Here is a 22,009-nt window from a genome sequence, read left to right on the forward strand (position 1 = left end):
GTGTGGTACTCGGGAGGCTTGCTCTTACAGCCTCCGCATAGGAGAAAGGGAGAGAGACAGGTGACGACTCACCGAGGGGGAGGCCTGCGCATCCTGCCTCCTGAATGTTCTCTACAGCCCCTTCGATCTTCTCCTTTGCGCATTGCGCAACCCCTGCCAGCTCGTTTGCGAGTTCAGCAATATGGTCGCCAGCGGCGGCCACCCTCGCCTCCAGGGTGCCGATGAGTTCTTTCGTCTGCGACTCAAAGCGGGTGAGTACAGCTTCCGTCAATGATTTGCTTACCGCGCTCTCTATGACCGCCTTGGCATAGACGGCTAATGCTATGCAACACTCCGACGCCCATGCCATCTTCCCTGAGAGTCCCACTCCTACATGATGAAGGCCCGTGATGAGGCCCTCCGCCGTGGGTTCTCCAGCCGCCGGTACCATCTGATTTTTCCGCAAGACAGCGAGAGCTTCGTCCATGGTCTAAATCTTGTCCACCGCTGCCGTAAAGGTGGCTGTAGCCGGTGTGGACCGCAGTTGCTTGGTAGGCGGTGCGCCTGTCGCTACAGTTGTCGATGTCTTTCTTGTCTGCGAGGCGGTTTGTGGCGATGCTGCCGGTCCTCGCCTGGTAGCGTCCTGGGGCATCCTGCTGTCCGTATGTATTGCTGCTGTTTCATGTACGCTATAGGCCGTCGCCCAGAGGGATAACTGACCGCACGACGTAGCCCGCTCCTATTGGCTGACGATCGTGGGAAAGTTGCCGTAGGTGGTGGTACGAGTGAAAGGAGCTCAGAGAGAACTTAATGTGAAGTCAGGATGGTGGACGGGAGTCAGAGATGTGCTTTCTGCCAGCAAGCCGCCGAAGTATCATGGGCGTCTACTCTGCCTTCTAGGTTTACATGGCCACGTGGCGGGTCATCGCATCGCCGTGCGGCCGAATTGAGTACTCGCATTTCCGTCGTCTTCCCCGTGTGAGCAGAGCAGCTGCTTTGGGCCCTGGCCACTATGCGGCGTCCTGCCGGTAATTTTTACTTTTCTTTCCACCTTGTGGTCGCACCCATACATCGGATATCTCGCTAGTATTCACCCACACCTGTCGACATAGTAAAGAGTCCCCACAATCCGACACGGTGAACCCCAGACTTCAAACTTGTTCACTGGCACTCAGCCCTATTATATCTCAGAGATCACAGATCACCCTCAAGAGCGCGATTCTGTAGAACGGTGCGGTCGGTCGTAGCTACCAGCAACCATGGAATACGCCCACTATCTGCCTCGGGACTTGGTGGTGTCCTTTCTGGGCCTTGTCTTCGTCTCCGTTGTCATGCGATCACTCCTGATGTGGCAAAGGCGGACTCGGGGCAAGCTGTTACCTCCGGGTCCGCGACACTTACCCATTCTTGGCTATCTCAATGCTCCCAAATTCAAGCCGTGGTTTGCTTTCAAGGAGATGTCCACACGATACGGTGAGCCCACCGACCAGGCTAATAGATCCCGTATTCTGACTCTCCTGTCTTCTAGGCTCCGATATATTGTACTTCCGGAGGTTTGGCCAGCACAATATTGTGCTCTCCGACCCCTCCGTGATCACAGAGTACCTCGTAAAACGGACTACGAATACTTCAGATAGGGTGCACAGCCCCTCTGTCACCTTGTGAGTGGCTTGCGGCCCCCCTTCGTTGTACGGAGACTTGACGAAGGCGATTAGGAGTACCCTCAACAGGAGGCTTGCGTTCATGCCCTATGCGGCAGAATGGAGCGACTGCAGACGGGCGTTCTGGCAGCACTTCCATCCCGGCGCTTTAGGACGATACAAGCATGTGCAATTGGCAGTCGCTCACCGCTTTCTTCTGAAGCTGCTCGAGAAACCTGCTGGCTTCCAGCAACACATACGATAGTAAGTGTCGCGGTTCTCGAATACAACGGTAAACAGGATCAAAATCTGACTGATGTATCTTGCCTTTATCTTGCCTTGGATGCAGTACCTTCGCGGCGACCATACTGAAGATTACATACGGCATTGACATTGACGACGAGAACGCTGAAATTGTCCAGGTTGTCGAGAACGCTGGCAAGGGTCCTGGACAGACCCTGATCCCTGGCAGGTTTCTGGTGGACTCCATCCCATTCCTACGTTTTGTGCCTGCGTGGATGCCAGGGGCCGGATTTCAGAGGCAGTTTGCTGAATGGGGTGCTGCGAGCAGGAAGTTGAAGGATTTTCCGTACGTACGTCGCAACACGGCATTCGTGAGTATCTCAACCTGCACTAGTCTGTGTCGCTCGTGTATCTTGATGGTCCGGGTTGCTGCAGACAGATAACGCTCTGCCTTCTTGCGCAACGATAGCCGACACCTTGCTTTCCGAGAAAGGAGAGACCGGAGAATATTCCTCGGGAATAGGACAGGAAGATCTCGTGAAGACTGTGTGTGGTGCTGCATATGTCGGTGAATACACCGTATCCCGTCCATCCATGGATAGCCGCTGACGTACCGAGATCCCACAGCTGGTGCAGATACGGTACGTCCTACGTCAACGCAGGATGGATCTATCTAAGCATGTAACCACCAGACATACTCGACACTGCAAGCTGCCTTCCTAGCCCTATCCTTGTATCCCGACGTCCAGAGGAAAGCACAAGCGGAGCTATTCGCCGTGGTCGGACCTGACCGTCTACCCGACTTTGGCGACCGGGAGGCCCTCGTGTACGTCAACGCATTGGTCAAAGAGATGCTCCGGTGGTTCAACGTTACACCCCTTGGGATGGCCCACCGCACAATGGCGGACGATGAGCTCAACGGTTATTTCATACCCGCTGGAACCATGATCACGCCCAACATATGGTATTTTTTTTCGTTCGTCCATGCTCGCGGTAGACCCCCTCACATCAAGCACTCCGTGAATAGGGCGTGCATGCACGATCCTGCAGAGTACGAAGACGCAGATGAGTTTCGTCCAGAACGCTTCATCCGCGATGGGAAACTAGATTCTACTGTCCGCGATCCCCTGGCATTCGCGTTCGGCTTTGGAAAACGGCACGTATCATGATGTCTTCCCTGTTATGTCACCTGTTATGTCAAGTGCGCATCTAAAGGGTCCTCCCGGGGACAGGATCTGCCCCGGCCGCTACTTCGCAGATACTGCCCTCTTTATAAACGTCGCCTCCGTCCTGCACGTCTTCGACATCACCCCTCCTCTGGACGAGAACGGCAACCCGATCCGCGTCAAAATGGAGATGTCTGACGGCTTCATATCGTGCGCGGTACACGTCCTTTCCCCAATCTCTAATATGGCTTATCCGTTGGGTTTCCATGGGACGGTCACAGGTACCCCGAGGACTGCCGCTGCACAATCCGCCCCCGCTCGGAGAAGGCCGCAGCGTTGATCCTGAAAACTCAAGGCTAACTCGGTAGTTTCTATGATACATACAATATGACCGAACGCCAAGCGAGAGCCGATCACAAGGTTGACTGAACCTTACATCGCGAGTGACAGCCGTGGATTGTGTCACGCCAAAATGGATTGTATGCGTCACATACAACAGCTGTCTATCATGTACACTTGTACAAATCATTCTTGTTCTTGTCGTGAAGAGGATCGGGTCAGTACTCAATGGCCAGTTTCCGCGCTCCTTCATGGGAGCGCGAGGAACAGAGGCATGAGCTTGCTGAGGTTCGGAGTGCCCACTCCGGTGACCGGGTCCCATCCCTCGGTGCTAATAGGATCATGAGCACAAGGCACTAAACCATAGAAGCCCAGATACTTACGCGGTGAAGCCGGGCGTGCCTATGGATCCAATAAGATCATGTCAGTCTGCAATTCGACAGGCAGGATCATGCAAACCTACCGCAACCCTGGTTTCCACCGGTCGTGATGTCGTTGAAAGCAGCCTGGAACTCATCGGTGTAGATCTATCCTCGCGCATGAGCCTAGGTCAATAAGCTCCCTTCCTTCACTTACCGCTGGGTTGATGAATCCTAGCAGCACATGTCAGACTGATACAAGAGTACGCGCACATGTGCATAACACTCACCAACGGGTCCTTTCCCGGCAGCGATGCGAGCATCGTTGATGAGCGTGATCATAGAGCCGACGACGGGCGAGGAGCACGAAGTCCCGAAGACAAGCTCGAATTCACCAGCAACCGCTGGAAGAAAAGACCATCAGCCGCGTGACTCCTTCGTTCCCGTCATCCACTTACCAACAACATAGTTGGCGCTAACCAGGTGAAGTTCAGTAACAAGCTCCTCAACAGCAGCGAAGGACATGGACTAACCCGTTCGCAGAGAGATCAGGGAAACCCCGAGCCACGCCCGAGTTGTTGAACTGCTCCCCGGTGAACGGCGGCGGGTGGTTGGTCAAAAAGCTCGTCACCGCAGTAGCCTGATAGTCCGGCATTTCGAAGAAGTTACTGAAGCCTCCTCCGCTGAAGATGACCTGCTCGCACGCGCCCTCTGGATCGTTGACAGTCGATCCGGGGTTGATCTGCGTCGCCCCAACACCAGTCACGAACGGACAAGTGACTGGGAAGTCGGGGTTGAACTGAACACCCCCACGGCGCGCAGGTTGGCCTATGGAACGGGACAGGTTAAGGTGAGTTCGGGAATAATTGAGCAGATAAAAAAACACTACCATTTCCATCCAGGCACACGCCCCCACCACCTGCAACACCATCGTCCCCGGAACTGTAAAGCACAGTCGTGCCCAGCATGCCGAGCTTGGCATACTCGGTGCACTGGCGCTGCGCGTACGCAGCAGTGACGGATGCCTCGTCCTGGCCATAGGATGTCGACGTGACGAATGGCGGGGTCAATATACCGCAGGATGCAGGCCCTGATTCAACGTGCAGCATGAAGACATCAACCTTCATTGACACAAGCGCTACTGACCGTTAAACCCTCCGGGAAGTGGGTCTGGGTAAATACCATCCTGGAGACAACCTTCAGCACTGTTCGCTTGCAAGTCATCGCCGGGAAGTGCACACCTGAGTGGGATCGTCGCCGCCTTCAAAAGTACAGAAGGATGCATCAACAGCGTCGAGCCAGTTGTCGAATGAGGCGCCCTCAACCAGGTCTCCAGTCTGTAGTAGTAGAATGGGCTGAGGGTTGGTAAGACCGAACGCGTATTGAAGGTCGAGGTCGCTCTCCCCATTGAAGTCAAATCCGGTGTCGTCCGTCTGGTCAACGCCTCCGTCGATCGAAATGAGGATCGGCGCCGTGCCGACTTGGGAGGGAGAAAAGTTCCTGGAAGCTCGGTATCATTATGGAGATGACGCAGAAACGGAGTCTGTGTGACCGACGCGAAAAACATGTCCAGGTCGCTCTGCAAAAACGCCTGGGGAGTGAACTCAACTACACATGCCGGATAAGCAAGCGGCCATCCACTACGCCTTTGGGAGGAACTCACGAATGCCGAAGGTGTTCGTGTCCGTAGAGACAGGCGTATAATCGATCGAATACAACGCCCTTAAGCAATCGAGAGTAATCTCTTCGTCGCAGGTCGATAGGTCCTGAGGTACGGTAGCAAGAGGCGAAGTGTCAGCCTTCAGCTTCGGACCCTGTTTGATGTGAGTTGAAGGCCGCTCGAAGGAACGCTTCCGAAGCTGGTTAGGGGTCGGCACGCGATGAAGGAAGTGCACCGTGGGCTTGATCAAGTCGATATGCTCCCGAATGTCCTCAGGCACCGAGTATGAGTGGCAGCCTACCGCGAATATCGCATGCGTCAGCATCGTCCGAACGGCCTCAGTAGTGGGGTTTTCATGACTGGCGGGCTCACCGATCTGCTGCGCTCCAGTCTCGGGGTGCGTGTACACATGGTACTCGGCGTTAATAAGCGTCTCCGCCTCTTCGACCGTTGCGTCTACCTCGATCCAGCCTTTGGACTTGCTCAGCTTCAAGCGTGACCTGTCGATCCCAGAGTCGGTGAGCCACTCGACGACGCGTTCGATTGTATCGGTGCTCGGCGCGAAGGTGTCGACGATCTCCTTCGCGGTGAAGTGCTGTCCATATGTGGGAGAAGACGGGTGCGAGACGGACATGAGCATCTCCTCGACCTTATGCAAGTTGCTCTGTGTGAGCCCGAAGCGCATAGGCAGCACCGCGCTCGGTTCGAGTCGACGTGTGAGCACCCAGTCGCGGGGCTCCTGGGCGCGCTTCTCATGCACGACCAGGTTGGAGCGCCGGGTTATGGAGGGTGCGGCGATCGCGAGGGTGGCGAGGGCAAACGCCCAAGTCAGAGAGAATAGACGCATGGCGCGTGGGGTGCTGAGATGGGTTTGAAGGGTCAGGGATGACTGCGCCTGGAAGCTACGGGTGGTGGAGGGGTGTCCCGCTTGCCCAGCATGCTGCGCCTGCGAGCATATAAGGGTGAGACGAGGACATCTTTAGAGGACGTAGCACACGGGCAATACACGCACCTAGCTGGTGTGACTGTGAATTTCCCTCAGACGTTTATGTGGGATGTGAAAGCGTTATCTCGGCTACTATCGCACGAGACTCGTACCTTGCCATGGTTCACGCGTTACCTGCAGGTCAGAACCGCTGGATACCCAGGAAGCGTCCACACGCAAACACGTCCACAATGGCATGGGATCAGAGCAGGGAATTGCCTTCATTCGAACCAGCGTTGGAACTGGTGATCTGAATATGGTTCCCACTGGCAGAAGAGATACCTCATGGTAAAGAGCCTGGTGTGGATGACTACGACATGCCCGTAGTATTGGGAAGATCCGACAAGAGCTGGCACTGATGCCGGTGATGAGTCTTGATTACAAAAATACGCCGCGCCATTGTGCCGAATTGAGAGAACACCACGACGAGTACATGCCAGCACAGCCTGGGTATTGCATCAGTATCGAGACCTATCAATCTGCACGAGTGTTGAGGTGCGGGGATTGCACTCAAACGTGACCTACCTTTGTAGAGAGTCTCGCAAGAGCGACGCATTGTAGTGTCTAAAGTGCGCGAGCAAAGCCGTTATACTAGTTAACCGTGGCTACAATACGACAACTTTCAACTAGTACGGTAGTCGGAGGCCCGGTATCGCTCTCACGGTCACGTTTCCCGGCAGTGTTTCTCGAAGGCGCTTGCACCCGCTGCATTCCATGCCCACATATCGAGATACAGGACACAGACCACGGATACTCTCACTAGTCGTCTCACGACCCGGAGATACCTATACTACGATCGACTGGACGATACGATACGCATCTGTGTAACCGCTACTGTGACTGTAAAACGTCGAGCAAATGCAATTGCCAATCGTAGTAACATAATCGAATACATCAATCATGAGTAAGATGGATTGGCCCAAAGGGCGACAAGTCAGGTAGAGCATCCGAGGCGTTATACTGTATGACAGGTGATTATATGACGGAGGTTAGGGTGTGCTGTTCCTCGCTCCCCGTAGGGCGAAACTAAGACCACTCGCATATACTATGAACTCGGGCATCACTAGTATCGTGAGGCAAATCTATAGTAATGGAATCAAGCTGAGGCACCGCCAAAAATACGCGAGTGTCACAAGGCGGAGAGTCGTTCCTCGCTAGGGAAGCTCGAGACGTCTCGTCCGTCAGATCCCAGCTCGTCTAACGGACCGAGGTCGACGACAAGAGCCTGTTGCTAGGCGTCTTTCCCTGCTTCCTAGAGCAATGTTCTCCGCCGGAATTAGGGTCGCGGTCAGGACTCGCAGGTGGAGTACGTTGCTGCATGTTCAGGACGTCGTCCGAGTGCTCGGCTAAAACCGTGGGTTGAAGTGTCAACTGTATTTGGATGGCTTTACCCATTAGGTCGACGAGGGTGTCCTTCTCAGCGAGCTTCCGTGAGTAGTTCTGTGGAGCGGTCCGAGCTTCTTTAAGCGCGTCCTTGTTAGCGGCCGACTCGTAAAGTTGGAGATTGTGAGCATCCTTGTATTCCTCCCTCTCCAGCTGGAGGGTCTTCACCCGATGGATCTGGCTCTGGGGAAGGCATCAACCACAATGCCCCTGATCGCGCTTCGCGGACCTGACACTCACATGGAACGTCTTGAACTTGTCGCAGCTTGTCCGGGGCGTGGCCATTTCTTCCTGAAGGTGGCATATCGGCGTAGTAAGCTCAACAATCGCGAAAGCGCCATGCTTAAACTCGATGATTCGATGCATACCTTGAGGATCTTGTTCTCAGAGGTCAACATCTCACTGACCTTCGTCAGCTCCTTGCACTTCGCCTCCAAGACCTTGTGTGCTGCCGCAATCTTCCTCTCCTTCGCCGCTGAAGAGGGGATTCGCGTCCTTGACCGAGCGATAGCAGCCTCCTTCTCTGCGACCGCCGCATCTCTCTCCAATGTCATCGCAACAAGAGCGCGTTCAAACGTGGCGCACGCAGCGACGGCAGCATCCAGCTCGGCGTTCGTCATATGCGTCTCGGCTACAGGGGCATCTCTTTCGATCTTCCCGCTAGCGACCACACGCTGCTCCTCGTCCCGCTGAGCGATGGCGGAACACTTCTCATGCTCTGCAGCGTCCCTAGTAGCCGAGGCGTTCTGAGCCAACATGTCATTGATGGCAGCGAGCTGGGTCACAGCGAAGTCGCGTTGCGCGGCCGCCTCGAGCTTCTCGGCGACGGCGACGTCTCTCTCGGCGGTCATGCTAACAAGGGCCCTTTCGGTTGCGCCTTTTTCCACGACCGCCGCGTCCCGCTCAGCAGTCACCTTGGCGAGGCCAGCGCGATGTTTGATGGTGCGAGCGGAGTCGTCCGCAAGATGGACCTCGCGTTGCTCCCTGAGACGCTCGACCTCCTGCTTGAGGTCCGCAACCTTGGCCCGCAGCGCGTCCTCGGTGGCAGAGCCACACCCGTCGGAAGCACGAGCCGCGGGGGTGACGGGCGCCCGCGTGCTCTCGAGCTCAGCGGCGAGCTTGTCCTGGGCCTCCAAGAGCTCGTCTCGTACAATCGTGAGGGTGCTTACCCGCTCGATGAAGACAGCTTGATCACCGGCATGTTTAGACCTCTCTGCTGTAGTCGTCCTGTTGACTTCTACGACCTCCTGCTCTAGTTCGATGACCTTTCGCTCGCGTGCGGGGTGGAGGTCTTGCGCGGCCGATGTAGTGCGGCAAGTGGCATTTTCCTTCTCGAGCCTCGCGATAGCGACTCTGAGCGCGGCGTTCTCGGTTGCGAGCCCAACGTTGTTATGTCTGAGCGCGGCGTTGTCCCCGGTGAGGGTCATGTTGTCCTGCATAAGTACGGCGTTATTGTCGCTAAGCCCGGCGTTGTCCCGCTCGAGCGCAGTGTTGTCGTCACGGAGCGTGGTGTTCTCCTGGTCGAGTGCAAGGTTGTCCTCTCTGAGTTCCGCGTTATCGTGTTCGAGCGCTGAAACGCGTTCGATTTGCTTCGCAAGGTGGACCTGCCGGTCCTGGTCGAAGATGAACAGAAGATACGAGCCCGATTCCACAAGTTTAGTGGCCTGTGCACCGATGCATGTGAGTCGTCGTCGTCGACGCATGCAAGCACGACTCGCCTTGTTCGTCCACAGGTCAAACGTGTCAGCCATCCCAAGGATGATACGGAGAGTTTCAGCCGAGGTGCCGTACTTGGGAGCGATCTCTTCGACGTAGCGGCGAGCGGTGAAACCCGTGGCCTTGCACCAAAATATGTAAGCAAGCATGGTGAGGGCTAGGAGGATGGTGAGAGGATCGATCTTTAAGCTGTACACGATGAACATGGGAATCGCAAGGACGTCATGGAGTTGCGCAGCGATTGAAGCCATGTTGGAAGGGAAGGCTATGATGAGAATGGGGACTGTTCAAGAAACGTAGTGCCTGCTGGTTTGTGGTGCAGCAGCAAGGCGAGTGGTTCAGAGTGTGGAAGGGAAGTGTTCTCTGCAGTGCGAGACGTCGTTGATGGGTCGTTCTTGTCCTACGACTGTTGCGCGATGTAAGAGGGACCGAGCCCAGAGTGGTAAATGAGAGGCAAGCTGTTTATGAAGTAGGACGCTGTAGATATTGGGGTATAGAATGAGACGGCAGGGCTAACTGATCCTGTTCGGCACAGTCAGCCCCCACCAGCTTCCGTCGATCACAGACATCACGGACGTAGAAGCCGAACAGGAACCGCAGCTCGCGAGATACCCTCTACCTGAATGTCTGCAACCACTTCCCCGCGACATACAATACTCTGCAGGCTTCGTTCGAGAGCATGGCTGACGATCGTGCCCCATGAATGGCATCATGTCCTAACACATAGCATTGGCCCACGGTGGCTACCTGACGATCGGCCGACAGGTGAAGAGAGACTGGGGAGTCGGTTTAGAGACGAGCCCGTGGACAGTGAGGTTATGAGAATCAACACAGGAGAGTTCTGCAAGACATGCTGATCATTATGTGCAGAAATTGGAATACGTGGCGTACAATCGACACGCACCTCCGGCCAAGTGTGCCACACTAATACCGCTCAACTCCCGCACTACGACATTTACGGGGATGCAGACTGAGGAGCATCTCGTTGAATTGCCGCCCAGAGAAATACTTGTCCCGACACCCTAAGATGAGCAGAATTCCTCCATCGTAAACCGTCCATCCAGCCACTCAGCGGTGTCCTTCCGAGAGCACAATCTTGTCCTGTCGTCGCAAGCATTCTTAATAGCTCCATGCATGTACTCGACATACAGGATAGAAATGGAACAGGTGGCCCAACAGATATACGTTGAAGTGTCACAGTGAGTAGCACACCTTGTCGTACACCTCCCGGCGGATTATACTCAAGCCCTGCCGCTCAGCTGGGGGACATGAATAACGCCGAAGACAGCCTGGAAGATAAGCTCGAGGTAATCACGGCTCCATTCGTACCACGCTTCTTCTGGCCCGGAGAAGGGTACCTGAGACCGGCGGAACATCCTCTGGGTCAGGCTGCCTTTTCTCGCACCCGAGGTCCTCAAATCCACAAGCCTCGACCGATACTGTTGGATAGCGAGAGCCTTCGCATTCTATCGTTTGAGACGTCATTGTTGGACAATGCTCGCCATTAGGACTGGTCAGAAGGACCCGCTCCGCCTGCCGTAGATTGTGCACGCCCCGTCTGGGCCGCATGCCGAGTCCTCTTCGCGCTGAAAGGGTGCTGACGTCACAAGGTGGTCTTCATCGACACCAAAGAGTACTTGTCGTCTAAATACAAAGAGGGTATTGTGGCCAAGAAGTCACGAGATATGCTCACTGCGTCGTCCCCTTAAGTACGATCCACTTTCCAATTGTTGGGCCGCCATTGGAACGCGAAATGTTCGGGTATTTGGGACTTGAAGCCGAGACTGGTCGCACGGGGAACGCTGGAAGTATAATAGGAGAGCTGGATTCTATGATTGCATGAAAGATGAAGATGGCGTTGCACCACAAGAAGTCCGCAATTTATGGTACGGACGAGGACAGCCGGCAATGTCCGCCCATCACTATGCCACGTGGCCTTTTTCCTCCGGGCTGCCCGGAGCGAGCTGAGGCCGACATTCTGCAAGCCTAACAACCCTCATATATGATGCATGCTACGCTTGATTGTCTGAACAGTACTACGTACAGGCATGCTTACATTAGACGTGGAGAAGACACAGCATGAGATAAGCTCACCAGGTGCCGTATGCATCACGCCTTGATCCCTCGACATCCTGACAACCTCGTCCAGCAATGCATATGTTCGCATCAGAGACGTAATCGAATCAATCTTCGACATTGCTTGTCATCTTATTGACCATGTCCACCGATTGAGCCCGAGAACCGCAGCGGAGTGCGTTGCTGCAAGAGAATCCCCCGATTGCGCGCACTGCTCAGACGACGGGCTTACGTTGGAGGACTATCTTAATTGCCAGTTGATGCCAGCATGAGCAGAGTCGAAAACGAGGAAGACTTCAGGGCTATGTTTCCAGTAGGGCCGCTCAATTCTTGAGGACGCAGGACGCAGGACGCACTCGGAGCTCATTTGATGGATGTGATGGGCTAGCCGAACCTGCCGCATATGGCAAGGTACCAACCTCATCTCTGGTGCCCGTTGTTTTCCAAGGGGTCTGTCGTGTCCCAAACCTAACAGAAAAATATGGATCGCGAGTATGTTGAAGAAGAAGGCTTTCCGCGTCGATTGACACTACCCTTGAGGCACTTTGTGAGGGGGGATGAGTGTTATCGTCGCTCAAGGGGTTTCGAAGGCGAGCTCGTCGGCTAGTCTCGCTTAGCCCATCACCTCCATCAATGGCCTCTGAACGCGTCCTGCGTCCTGCGTCCTCGAGAATTGAGCGGCCCTAGTGAGATACAAGTTTCGGGAATCGGGAAAGCTTGGGGACAGAGAACAGCCAAGATAGTCGCCGAGTCATCCGAACGACTTACATAAGCGACGAGTGATCAAGTGCGAATGCGCTACCGTTGTGTCTCCCTTCGCCGTTCCGTTCGCAGATCGTCACAAAAGGAACGACGAGTCCCGCGCGCGCGCAAGCAAGACGATCTCACATGAACGATATCTATTCCCCAGAGCATGCTCCAGACGTTTCAAAATGCTTCGAGCTCTTAGACTTCGACCCTAGTCCTCCTCTGCTGCTGTAGCCTCGTATCGCTCGGTGCTTCTGGTTATTGACGTCCTGCTGGAACTCAAGCGCTACTTTGACTACGACTGCTGGGACATCCGTGACGGTCCAGAGCTGGGCATGTCAGGCCGTCTTCGCTATCACGGTGAGCCCGTCCCTCCAGGCGAAGGCAGCGTTCTATCACGTCCCTTCTTTGTCTAATGAACACATCCCAAGATTGAGAATTCAGGCTACTTCCGTGAGTGTAAACCTCTATCTACCTGACACACTCCTCGCACTCCTAAGGGCTACCAGCTGGTGTCGTCTCCGCGCTTATGCGACACGCTTATTGAAGCCCGATGTACACGATGTACAAGGTGGTGGTCGAACACCGTGGTACGTTGTGCCGTGTCTTACTCGCGGACGACGTATACTTCTCAATCTTCGTGAACACCAATCATCCCCACACATCCCCCTAAGCAACGTATCAGTAGAGAGCATTCTGGATGTGAACCTGGACTTTGGCTACCTCTCTCTGTCTCTCTTCCTACCGCTCCCGGACCTCTTATACTTGCGTGCCACTCTCAGATTCATGCCCTACAGCGCTATCTCTCTTCTCCGGCCTGCTGTGTCTTCGGACTTTTCAGCTCAGCCACGCACAGCTCCATCCGCAAGCACACGGCCTTTTCCATCCAGTAGTGCCGAGATTCTAGGGCATCTTGACGTTGAACTCGAGGTGATATATACACCTTTCGGCCACCCTCGCAGCGGATTCAGTGCCTTGACCCCTCAGCGACGGGTGCTACGTCCTCTCCGCCTCTCCCTTCCTCACTAGCCTTACCACTACCGAGATGTCACGCTCATGGACTTGCGCATCGCCGGCGCGATATGGACTCAGCACTTCCCGCTCCTCTCGGCCTTCTCTTGTCGGCTTGCGCCCAATCTCGCTGCATCTCGCGGACGTCATAGCGCCCCCTGGTCTGTCTCCAAGACATGCGCGACTTCAAGCTCATCTTTGTCCGACGCCCAAGCGAACATTCGCGACGAGGATCTAGTCGACGTTGCTTAACGGTGGCTGCTCCTCACCTCCCTCGCCCCTTGTCACCACAGTAGGAGAGCTGGTTTGGGACGCCGACGCCGACGGCCCGGCCGTCCCGACGCTCGAAGCGCACTCGCACGCCTGTGCTTTCCACACCATGTCTTTTCGTTTGGGCGACCTGCGAATCTCCGCGGCGTCGAAGTGCGCGAATGGAGATCATGGATCGTGGGAACTCATGGTGAGGTGGAGGGGCTACTTAGTCGCAGCTGCACTTGTTGACGGGATGTGAGAATCGCGAGGGGTTATGGGGAAGTTTACTCGAGCAGGAAGGAATCCTGGAGCAGCTTGTCCTAAGGATGACACATGAAAGTACGATAACGCATGCCTTTCTTGTTCTACATACATCTCACCATATCCCTACGCAAAGATCGTAGTTTCTGCAGCGATCCTGTTGTTGAGAGCAGAGCCCGATGCGTTCGGTGAGTTGTTATAATGAGATGTTGGAGATAACATCCTCTCACTGCAGTGGTGTCCACCAGTAGTTATCGTACTTCTCGATTACCAGGGAAGCCCTCTTTTGTTCGAATCCGGACGCAGGCGTGCATACCGGCGCGACCCTTAGTAGGGGTATTCTAGGTCATTCGAGTGTTTTGAACCTAAAAATGCGGGACAGAGCAGGGACCAATGCCGTCGTTGTGCCATCAGCCGCTTTGTGAGTCAATGCACATATGTAGTTCCCGTTGTGTGAGAGATCTCGACCCAAAAAGACAGCATCAACTCCATGAGTCGCCTATTGTTGATTTTCACGCACATGATAAAGCGCCGGGATCCTCTAACCACACCACTGCTTACGCGCTTGCGGGCGGCTGGTCGTGTTGCTCCTTGTTCACTTTCATCACCATGGCCAGCGATTTTCCGCCAACTTATCCTCTCGATGGTGTCGAGGCGACCCCGCGCAAGTACGACACCGCCACTCTCTCCATTGGTAGAGTAGCCAATCTCAAGACATGTCGGCTGCAGGCCACGAATGAGCTTACCGGCCAAACAATCAAGATCGACTCAGTCACTGAGTTCCTCGAGGCCTTTCTTTCGTTGCCTTCCAATGTCCCTGAGTGTCCGACACGCACGTCGAGCCCGTTCGAAACCCTTAAGGATGCCGACTCTATGGTTGAAAGCACTATCACAGAACGACTGGTACGTTGCTGATCTTCTAACCACAAGTCTTATCTCACGCGGCTTCAAGGTGGAGGCAATCACCACGCATGAGCTCTGCCCAAGTCTGGTGATGAGTCGCTCTGAGAAAAGGCCCGATTCCTTGGAGATTGACTCGACCAGGCAGAAAGTCGACGCCGCGTTCTTCCATCCACAAGACGCTCCGAAGGACGGGTGCCCGCACTGGGTGGACCAGGTAGTGCCTGTAGAATTCAAGAACCGCAAAGAAGGCAACAAGTTTGACCCGTTCGACGACCGCGTACAAGCTCAAACCGAGACCAATGCAAAGAAGCGCAAGGACACCCGAGGGCAGATCATCACATATGCCGATCTCCTGTTCTATCTTCAGCACCGCGTGTTCCTCTTCATGCTCCTCGTTATCGGTCGTCGCTTCCGACTGATCCGCTGGGATCGTTCTGGAATCCTTGTCACGAGGTCCACCGACTACTACGAAAATCCTCAGCTTCTCTGCGAGTTCCTGTGGCGGATCTCCTCCGAACCACAAGAGGCGCTCGGACTGGATCCTACTGCGACTCGACTTACATTGCGGCCGAACCTCACGAACGAGATGGATGACGTGCTCGATGAGCTCCGGAAGCTCGCAGTAGACCACAATCCATCCAAGCTCAATGAGCCACTCCCCGAGGGCTACGTCTTCCAGTACGTCCTCGATATGTTCGCCGAGTCGATTCGATGCCCCGAGTTTCCGCGATACGAGCTTCGAATCACAGACGGAAGAAACACTCACAAGTTCCTTGTTGGAAAGCCGGCATACCGTGGTTCGGGCGCATTGAGAGGATGCGTACGTGGTTGGGTGGCTTTGGATCTCGAGAAGAAGCGCTTCGTGTGGCTCAAAGACACTTGGCGTGCATGGGGCGAGTCTATCGAGAAGGAAGGAGATGTCCTTCTACGCTTGAACGAAGCTCATATCGAGGGTGTACCAACTGTGGTATGCCACGGAGACGTCGAAAAACAGGTGACGGTGACGGCCACCTGGTGGGGACGCGAGACCTCCGCTCCTCGGTGCGAACCATCTCCGACGACGACTTTGCCGACAGGGCCAGCTGGTCCTAGTACTAGCTCCTTGGGTTTTGTCTCCCCTTCCGCGCGGGTATCAAGCCCGTTTTCCGTTACGGATACCCATGTACTTGACGGAGGAGACCAGACCGCGGATGTGCTCGAGACTCGGAACAACGAGAAAAAGCGCAAACGGGATAGTCCAGAGCCAGGCGATCCCGGTGCCTCTTCTCAGACAGGAGAGGGAGATATCACTCCTCCTCGCTTCCGTGCCGATTGTCCATTGCAGGACTATAGGCACTATCGTCTTGCCGAGAAGGAAATATGCCTTCCCCTGAAGAGGTTCCAGGACGCACGGCAGCTTGCGAGGCTTGTAATGGATTGCATCCTTGGTGAGTCAAATTTCCCGTTGTCGCTGGTACCGTTGTTGACCCCTTGCGTTGTAGCTCATTACCACGCCTCGGCATCCAACAACCTAAAGATTCACGTTCTCCACAGGAATATCACTGATAGTCATATCATGATCTACCCCAAGGTCGAATCGACAAAGCAGGGTCTCGAGGTGGTGTGGAGGGGTATGCTCATAGATTGGGAGCTTTCCAAACCCATTGTCGGTCTAGATGGAAGGTCGCAGGCACGTCAGGCAATGTACTGTGTACGTATTGCGTTGCCCTTGCGATGATTCTCCTACTGATTCCCTTTTGCAGGTCGATTGGCAATTCACATCCGTCAGTCTCCTCGTGGACGGTTCACAGCCTGTCCGGATCTGCGATGATCTGGAGTCGTTCCTGCTCATCCTGATATATTACGCCGTCCGCTACCTTCAGTCAAACCTTGACGATCCGGTAGACGTGGCGACATTTCTTCATAATGTGTACGACTGCTATAGTCGCTACAAGAAGCGAATCGTTGCTGGGCAGTACAAGGTTACGATATTGTGCGGGGAGGGTCGGCTCGTCTACACGCACCCGGCGTACCCCGATGCCTTCAACATCGTCTTCAATAATCCCGCTTTGGATGGGCTGATCGCGAGTTTACTCTCCCCCTTCAAGTCGTACTATAAGAAGTGTTATACGCCGCTGTTTGAGTCGCTCGATAGAAAGCCCCTGCAACGTTCGCCATTGGTCCGCGAAGGCTCTCCTTCTCCGCCACCTCGAAAGGCTGCCAAGCTCGATATGCCCTCTAGTAACGTTGCTTGTCCCGAAAAGAAAACAACCGAAAACGTTCAGACAGCTCCCAGGCCGACTCATTCCATGGTGCTCGGGTCCTTCAGGAAGGCATTAAGGAGTTTATGGCCTTACCAGCCCTCTGTTGGAGACCGCATTGCGCTATTAGACTGCGAGTCTCTATTTGACACCGAGCCAATTGTGTTGCCAGGTGGTGTGCGACCTGGGCAGGAGATTCCTGACAAACTGTGAGAGAAGGTAAGGGATTGTCGGTTTCGTCGTTGATAAAATCCAATTGACACTTCATACCATCGCTGCTACTAGGACCCCCGGCCTTCCGCTTTGCAACTCCCCGGGCGCTCAACGCCCCTGCGTTCAGGACGCGGTCGGATGGGCACCTTGACCGCCGCTTCGTCTTTGTATCATGCATTGTATTAGCGTAGATCTCATTTTGCTGTAGCGTTGTCCGAGTCACGCCATCTTACACTGTCAAATTGAGTTGTAGCAAGAATGAGTTGTTCCTGTGATGTGCTGGCAGGTATGCGTAGATGCCCACATACCTTTCATATCGTATCTTGGTGCAGAAAGACATTCCAACGGTTGAAGGACTAGGCGAAGCTAGAGATAGAACCTTAGACTCGGAGTGAACGTGCAACGGCCTCTGGGCGTCTCTATGCATCATAGCCGATCCCGGATACGGCAGATAACTCAAGCGCCCGAAAGTTCAACCGAACGGTCATTGTGCTCTTCTCTGTAACCACCGACGACAACCTTTGCTCTACTTCTACATCCATCTTACCTATCACCACTCCTCTCACATCTTTGCTGACTCCATCATATTCATATCCGACGTCTCCATACTCTGATGTCGTGCTCAGTCCTAGAACTCCCGAATGAAGACTTTCACCGTGCGTTCCTAGCATCCACGGAGCCTTTCCCGTGGAAGCAAAGGACGCACGAACAGTTCTTCACGACTCTTCAAGATGCAGATGAACTCTCCGAGCAAGATATCTCTGAGCGACTCGTAAGTTTGGATCTGGACCTTCGAGGGGCGATCTGACATTTGGAACAGATCCAGGCAATCAACAGCGGCTGTCTCGATTCTGGCTCACGACTTTCGCCCCAGGATTCCCGTGTCTTCTTTGACGCGTCTGAGAGTGTGAGGCATGCGGCGGTCTTTCGCAGCGAACACACATCTTCCCTGCCTTCTTGGTACGACCAAACGGTCCCGGTCGTATTTGCACGCCACTCCACCGGTGGCGACCCGTTCGACGACGCTGAATATGAAGACGAGTACGGCGAGATCCAAGAAGAAAGGGACAAGGTTATGAAACACGCCATGACGGTCGTGGAGTACCTCTTCGCTGCCCAACATCGGGTCTTCCTTTTCATGATTCTCGTCATCGGTCGCCGCTTTCGTTTACTCCGCTGGGACCGTGCTGGGATCATTGTCACTCCCTCCGTCGACTACGTCGTAACGCCCTCCGAACTTTGTGACTGCCTGTGGCACCTCTCCCTTTTCGATGACGCTGCATTAGGCTTCGATCCAAGCGCTACCCGCGTTCTCCCCGGGGACGTTGACCACCTGCGAATGGACCTCGCTGCCATGAAGAGCGCACACGATGTGGATCATACCGAACGCACCCTCAATATGGGCGAAGCGGAGGGCTCTGTGATCTTCGAGTACACTCGGACCTTATTCCGCTCTGCCCTTGCCCCCCAATGGCCCCGCTACAGACTCGAGGTCACCGACAATGGAACAACGCGTCACTTCCTCGTCGGGAGACCTGTATTCCGCGCAGGTGGGACAGCAGGTCGCGGGACACGCGGTTACGTCGCCTTGGACTGTCAGACCCGTCAGTTTGTGTGGCTGAAAGACGTGTGGCGGGCGGCTTACATGGTGGCCTCGCGCGAAGGGGACGTCCTGCGGAAGCTCAACGAGGCTGGGGTGGAGCAAGTGCCTACGCTTGTCTGCCATGGCGATGTCTGCGATCAAGCGACAGTTACCACTGAGTGGTGGGAGCGTAAGAATGCTTCCTCTATCCCGTCGCCATCTCTGCAACCTGCGGCTGCAGCACATTCATCGTCTCGGACCCTGCCTGGATCCGCGTCTAGCGGCAAGAGGAAGAGGGAAGACGACACGGGGAACGACGTAGCGCCATCGCGACGTCGCGGCAGACGTAGCCGGAAGGGGGCCATACTTTCCAATGGTCCCTTGAGCCAGCACAAGCACTATAGGGTAGTGGTGAAGGAAGTCGCTCTGCCACTGAAGCACTTCCGGAACGGGAGACAATTGGCTTCCGTTGTCTTGGACGGCATTCGAGGTGAGACTTCTGGGACATGTAACTCTTCCTATGCTGATGTATCACTGTGTAGCCCATCACCAAGCGGCTACGAACCCCAAGACTCGATTGCTTCATCGTGACATCAGCGGCGGAAACATCCTCATATATCCCAAGGTCAAACGTGACAGCAACGGAACAAACCCTGCGATAGTCTGGACCGGTCTCCTTGTCGACTGGGAGCTGTCGAAACCCATTGACGATGACCAGACGCCATCGAAAGGGAGTCAAGCGGAGCACATGGTGAGTGCTTACCAAGGCGCTTTTCCGGGAAATGCTGACAGAAATGTACAGGGCACATACCAGTTCATGTCTGTCAACATCTTGAGGGATCCTTCGCAGCCGGTTAAGGTCTCGGATGAGCTCGAGTCGTTCTTCCATGTCCTCCTCTACTATTGTGTCCGCTATCTTTGCTCGAATTGCGGATGCCCGACATCTTACATCGAAAACTACTTCGAGAACTATGCCGGCCCAGGGCGCTGGCATACGTGCGGGTGGAAGTCGTTAGCTATGCAAGAGGACGACTTCCTGAGCAATCATTTCCCTCCGTCTCCGCTCCTGTTCTACAGTCCGATGGACGAGATACTCGGGACCATCCTGAGATGCTTCCAGTCGCTTTACAAAGTCAGGAAGGACGACGCTCGGAAGGCGAGAGGTCCGCCGCCGCCGAAGCTCCCGCCGCTCGAATCTTCCGACAGCCGGCTGGCACCAATCGGGGATATTCCCGAGATTCCCTTCTTCGGCGACGACGCGGAGCGGATGGAAGCCGAGGTGCCTGCCCCTCCACCAGTAGATGACGACTCTCCAACCCCGGAGGATCGAGAACGAGCGTTGAAGGTCCATGACCATTGGTTCATGATCGAGCACATCACGAAGACGCTCAGTAGCTCTGAGTGGCCAGACAACGATCGGGAACCCTCACCTGCTGTCAAGACGCAGACTTCCGTCTCTGGATCTCATGGCCAGAGTGCGAGCGACCGAGCGTCCCGACCTACGTACGTGAGCAACAAGCGACGGCGGATCGCTGGGCCTGAACGCAACGTCTCCCTTCCTGCGCGCCTCCACGCGTCGACACGGCGCACGCGCGTCAAGCCGTGCACCCTCCCCGTGAGGGCTGCGCCATAGCATCTATTGGGAACGCTTGAGTGATGTCTTATCATTTTCCCCTCTCCGTCTCTCCCGTGTTGTCCGCTCCGCCCTTTTGGCGTGCCCACTCTTTCGTCGAATGTAGTACCTCTTCGATTCTTTGCTATCTCTGCTCACCTCGTGCGCTGTGCCGCATTTAGAGACACAGTATCCTGTAACACTAGCGACATTCTGCCTTGATCTCTGTTCATTCCATAACTTATCGCCTCACTGTTTCCCTGTATCACACCTAGTAGAGTAGCCTCAGTATAGTATACATAAATCATTTGCTTTTACATCTATATCTGGAAGACGTGGGATGTGTGGGATGCATCAGACCCTGATATCGCGGCGCTGCGACCGTCGGGGTGATTCAACGTCTTGAGCAGGGATGTGCTCGGCTGGGTCAGACCCCGAGTCAGACCCTGGGGTCAAGCCGAGAGGGTCAAGGGGTCGAGTCAATTTCATTGTTTATTCCTCCATTCCACTGATTACCGCTACAGAGGCAAGGAACATTCTAAAGCACATAGTGATGACCCAGCGACATCGAATACTAAGACCTCGAACCTGCTTCTAGTCACAAGTTGGAACCGCGCACCGAACCACAATAGAGAGTCTAAAGCGGGGACGATACTAAGTGTTGTAGTACGGACCTCACGCGTCTTTTCTTTGTTTGTTTGCTCTTTGTATCACTGTTGCAGCGCTTGACGTGCCAGTCAAGCGCCACTACGCTTTGCTACTCTACACTATGTATATATGTCGCGGCTTCCTTTCCATTGCAATCATCAGCTTCTCTTCTTTTCTCTCGATCACTCTCACGCCTGAACTCTAACAGGTTATGAGCCCTGCTTAGGCTCTAACTGAGGATCTCTACGCACCACTGCTTATCTTATCTTAATCTGTCAACAAAAGAACATGTCCACCGCAGACGTTATCGGCCGCATTCGGATCGACCCGCTCACCGGAGTTGAGGACTGGGCATCCTGGAAGGTCCAAATGGAGGATCTTTTGTATGGGCTAGGACTGTGGGACTATGTCACCGAGAACGGCAAGCCGAAGCCCGCGGTCGCGACGGCCCCGACGGAAGCGGAGAAGAAGCTCTTGGAGGAATGGGCAAAGAAGGATCGGAACGTGCTGATCGCCATCCGAATGCGGGTGAGCAAATCATTGGTTCATACGCTAACTCGTTGTAGTTCTAGTGCGGAGGCCTGGAATCGCCTCGTCAAGAATTACGAGCCGAAGGGAATTTTGCACGTCGTGCAAATTCGCCGAAAGCTACTACAAGCAAGATATTCGGATTCAGAAGACGTAGAAGTTTTCCTACAGGAAATGGTCCGCTTGCGCGAAACGCTCGCGACCATGGGACACGACCTCACGGACGAGGAGTTTTCGATCACACTACTGACGGCGTTGCCCGAGAGCTGGGACGCCATGGTGAGTTCGATCAACCACACCAAGGACCTCGCGGATGCGGACGAGATAGTGGCGCGCATCAGGCAGCACGCCAGCCGCATCAACGACTCGGAAGTCGCGATGACCGCTCGCGCGAAGAAAAGGCGCGGACTGCCTCCCTGCTTTACGTGTGGCAAGCCCGGTTACGCTCGCGACTGCCCGAACCACG

General features: G+C 54.8%; 4 protein-coding genes across 4 annotated transcripts; 2 read left to right on the forward strand and 2 right to left on the reverse strand.

Annotated features, from left to right (window-relative positions):
• Positions 1-1,238: 1,238 nt before the first annotated feature.
• Positions 1,239-3,388, forward strand: DICSQDRAFT_182896 (O-methylsterigmatocystin oxidoreductase; the record flags this gene model as incomplete). Its single annotated transcript, XM_007369284.1, has 10 exons — positions 1,239-1,452; positions 1,508-1,640; positions 1,695-1,883; positions 1,969-2,233; positions 2,298-2,430; positions 2,490-2,503; positions 2,555-2,826; positions 2,890-3,022; positions 3,078-3,238; positions 3,310-3,388. The coding sequence occupies 10 exons, from the start codon at positions 1,239-1,241 to the stop codon at positions 3,386-3,388; spliced, it is 1,593 nt and encodes a 530-aa protein (XP_007369346.1).
• A 228-nt stretch (positions 3,389-3,616) lies between these two features.
• On the reverse strand, positions 3,617-6,233 carry DICSQDRAFT_149462 (subtilisin-like protein; the record flags this gene model as incomplete). The annotated part of the gene is made up of 12 exons (XM_007369285.1): positions 3,617-3,698; positions 3,751-3,769; positions 3,831-3,894; positions 3,944-3,960; positions 4,017-4,130; positions 4,243-4,554; positions 4,616-4,816; positions 4,873-4,912; positions 4,968-5,226; positions 5,283-5,334; positions 5,390-5,683; positions 5,759-6,233. 12 exons carry the CDS (start codon positions 6,231-6,233, stop codon positions 3,617-3,619), a joined length of 1,929 nt encoding a protein of 642 aa, XP_007369347.1.
• A 1,113-nt stretch (positions 6,234-7,346) lies between these two features.
• DICSQDRAFT_129217 (uncharacterized protein) lies at positions 7,347-9,721 on the reverse strand (the record flags this gene model as incomplete). The annotated part of the gene is made up of 5 exons (XM_007369286.1): positions 7,347-7,397; positions 7,418-7,453; positions 7,578-7,937; positions 7,995-8,045; positions 8,123-9,721. 5 exons carry the CDS (start codon positions 9,719-9,721, stop codon positions 7,347-7,349), a joined length of 2,097 nt encoding a protein of 698 aa, XP_007369348.1.
• A 7,941-nt stretch (positions 9,722-17,662) lies between these two features.
• DICSQDRAFT_111022 (uncharacterized protein) lies at positions 17,663-20,614 on the forward strand. The gene is made up of 4 exons (XM_007369287.1): positions 17,663-17,945; positions 17,994-19,245; positions 19,298-19,506; positions 19,558-20,614. The coding sequence occupies exons 1-4, from the start codon at positions 17,787-17,789 to the stop codon at positions 20,386-20,388; spliced, it is 2,451 nt and encodes an 816-aa protein (XP_007369349.1). The 5' UTR covers positions 17,663-17,786; the 3' UTR covers positions 20,389-20,614.
• Positions 20,615-22,009: the final 1,395 nt, after the last annotated feature.

This window comes from Dichomitus squalens (assembly GCF_000275845.1).
Source record: "Dichomitus squalens LYAD-421 SS1 unplaced genomic scaffold DICSQscaffold_47, whole genome shotgun sequence".
Lineage (NCBI taxonomy): Eukaryota > Fungi > Basidiomycota > Agaricomycetes > Polyporales > Polyporaceae > Dichomitus > Dichomitus squalens.

What these genes read in the sequence shown, in the direction of transcription:
- DICSQDRAFT_111022 (XM_007369287.1), top strand. Translation starts at nt 17,787, where the DNA reads ATGTCGTGCTCAGTCCTAGAACTCCCGAATGAAGACTTTCACCGTGCG. An exon ending in AAGATATCTCTGAGCGACTC is followed by an intron (nt 17,946 to 17,993) that starts GTAAGTTTGGAT and finishes CATTTGGAACAG; the next exon opens with ATCCAGGCAATCAACAGCGG. An exon ending in TGTCTTGGACGGCATTCGAG is followed by an intron (nt 19,246 to 19,297) that starts GTGAGACTTCTG and finishes ATCACTGTGTAG; the next exon opens with CCCATCACCAAGCGGCTACG.